The sequence below is a fragment of the Atta colombica genome, unplaced genomic scaffold (genome assembly GCF_001594045.1).
Source record: "Atta colombica isolate Treedump-2 unplaced genomic scaffold, Acol1.0 scaffold146, whole genome shotgun sequence".
Classification (NCBI taxonomy): domain Eukaryota; kingdom Metazoa; phylum Arthropoda; class Insecta; order Hymenoptera; family Formicidae; genus Atta; species Atta colombica.
The window spans coordinates 888,692-891,368 of NW_017259235.1; the positions used below are offsets into that span (position 1 = coordinate 888,692).

Sequence of the window (2,677 nt, forward strand, 5' to 3'; positions counted from 1 at the left end):
ATTAATAATAAATATATGGGTATGTTGTAATTAAAGATAGTTTCCTCTTCTCTCTTCTTAAAGATAGACCTTCTCTTAAATTTTTAACTCATTACTCGGAATTCGAACAATTGTATCATAATTCGACATAACATCCTTATACATAAGTTATAATTGGAAATATATATCTAATATTACATATGGTATCATACCTTTTCATTACCGGTGTAATATGATCGGGATCTACGCCCTCGAGATCTATGCCGAAGAAATAACTCGCGATAGTGCCGACGATGACAACGATTCCCGCTCCTATCAAGATATAATATATGAAGGATATTTGAAAGAGTATCATAGGTTCCTCGTCAGAGTTCATCCAAGTAGGCCTTATCGTGGTTGAAAAAGTCTGATTTAATGGATACGGGCAACCAGCCACCGACGTGGGTAACGAATCATATTTAATTTTGTCATGCATGGTGTACCATTGAGTGCCTCCTACCAGCCAAAGCATGCTGATGAGACCAACGCAACCGCCGAGTAACGCACCTTTCGCGTTTGCCCAGGGTACTAGCATTCCTAATACGAACAGGCCCAACGAGGGTCCGTCGGTGATGCCACGCGTACTTACAGCTATTTGGAAGACTGGTCCTAGCCGTTCGACCAGAAACACCAGACCAACTGAAATCGCTCCGGCTATCCCAACGATGCCCTGATGAGAAACAGGTTCATTACACACACAGGATGTTTGATAACTAACGATAAAACTCTCGTAAAGTGGCAGAATGGATTAAATTGAGACACGTTGTTTACAAGCGTTACATTGGCATAACGTGCCTAGCGTGTGAGGTGAACTAACTAACGCACACTCACGAAAAATGCAATATGTTAGGGAACTTTTATTAATCAACCTTAATCCTCAATTTTTTAAAAAGACTCCTCCTCTTAAGAGGGCAATAAAAATTATGGCAATATGTACCTTCATAATGTTGGCGGCTGTAACTTCCTTCTTGGGGCTATCCGGAATCCACGGTTTTATAAAATCTTCATAAATGGTACCGGATACGGTGTTCAAACTGGCGCTCATAGTCGCGAGTGCAGCGCTCACTAGACCAGCTAGGAATAATCCCGGAAGTCCTGGCAGATGCCCAGCAACGTCCATTACGTAGAACGGTAGAGTCTGGTCGGTGCGACTTATCGACTGCTCGAACGAAAAAATTTATAATTTTCTGCGATCGAAATATCATAATTACGTGTAATGTAAACTAAACGTAGCATATAACAGAAAAATAAAAATCGACAAACACTTTCGTCTCTTAAACACTTAATTAATATATATATATATATATAAAATATATATATATATATATCGAAACGCACAATTTGTAAATATGTTATACATACTTTGGTCAGGAAAGGATCGCAATCATGATATTTCGCAAACATGATTAATCCAGTGAATACGCAGATCAGTTTGACAATTATCATTCCTACCGCCGTAATCGCCAGTCCGCTATGTATACAGAAAAAGAAGACGATTATATGTATACTATTATATGTATACATTATTTTGCTAACAAAGTTTTCTGGCTCTTCTAAAATTCGCTTTAATTCTTTAAAGGCGCGAGTTTACAATTTGCAGGAATAGATTGAAAGAGGCTTACTGTTTAGCGTCAATCTCTCTGGGCACTGACAGGAATCGCTGCACCGTACCTGGATGAATGCCGAGATGTCCGATCCATATTGTCGTCATACCTATAGTCATACCCCAAAAAGTATTCCTCGCGAACGGACTCGGATCCATGCTAATAAAGGAAGCATTCTTAAAATTTAGCACTAACAATTAATGAATTAATATACACATAAATAATAAAATGAAGAGAAAATCTTTTTTTTTTCATTCCTTTTTTATCTTACTCAAAGAAAATGAGACGACCGCCTTGGCCGGAAATCCTCCACACTTCCCCAACGCTACCAACAGATATTATCCCCAGTACAAGAACCGAAAAGAGTCCTCCGACGGTTACGGAAAATTGTATTGTGTCTGACCATACCACTGCCTTTAGACCGCCCTGCGTAATGAAAGCGTTTAATGACAAGTGAAGTATAAAATTTCAAAATTTTGCAATTTTTGTTAATTACTATGTGCGCGACGATACATATTTTATATATACATAATGTCCGGTAATGACCGCATATACATATATTATAATCTCTCGTGGACAGTAAAGTGGCCGACTAAACTGAATTGGAAAGTCCTCTACCATTTTGCAATTTTCGCAATTTCTTTTTTTAGTTACCCAATGAGCAGAATGTCTCGAAAATCGATGCATAATTAAGATAACTTTAAGAGTTCTTCAAGAAACATCTTTAAGGTATTTCATAAAGAATTTTGAAAAATATCTTAAAATTGTCTTGTGCATCGATTTTATCTGTTTATTCTGCAATATTTAAAAATTAATATTTCGTTAAATATTGCGAAAATTGCAAAAATGATAAAGGACTTTTCGATTCAATTTTGCCTGCTCTACCTGCCCAATAAGAGCAGATTATGCGTCATTACAAAACACTTTGCATATGTGTATAATATATTATATGTATATATATATATATATGTATATATTTTCTATGTTTCTATGTTATTTTTTATGTTATTTTCTATTAAACATGATTAGTGAAGCATTTAAACATTATTGTGTAC

At 36.3% G+C, this 2,677-nt stretch overlaps 1 protein-coding gene across 1 annotated transcript in view; it reads right to left on the reverse strand.

Moving 5' to 3' along the window:
• The window catches only part of LOC108685104 (sodium-coupled monocarboxylate transporter 1-like), a 6,861-nt gene that overhangs the window by 2,987 nt on the left and 1,197 nt on the right, over positions 1-2,677 (reverse strand). Inside the window, exons 3-7 of the mRNA XM_018189746.1 lie at positions 1,894-2,048; positions 1,641-1,781; positions 1,381-1,489; positions 956-1,177; positions 192-688 (exon numbers count right to left, since the gene is read on the reverse strand). Coding sequence (XP_018045235.1) covers positions 192-688; positions 956-1,177; positions 1,381-1,489; positions 1,641-1,781; positions 1,894-2,048 — 1,124 coding nt within the window. The remainder of the gene's footprint in view (positions 1-191; positions 689-955; positions 1,178-1,380; positions 1,490-1,640; positions 1,782-1,893; positions 2,049-2,677) is intronic.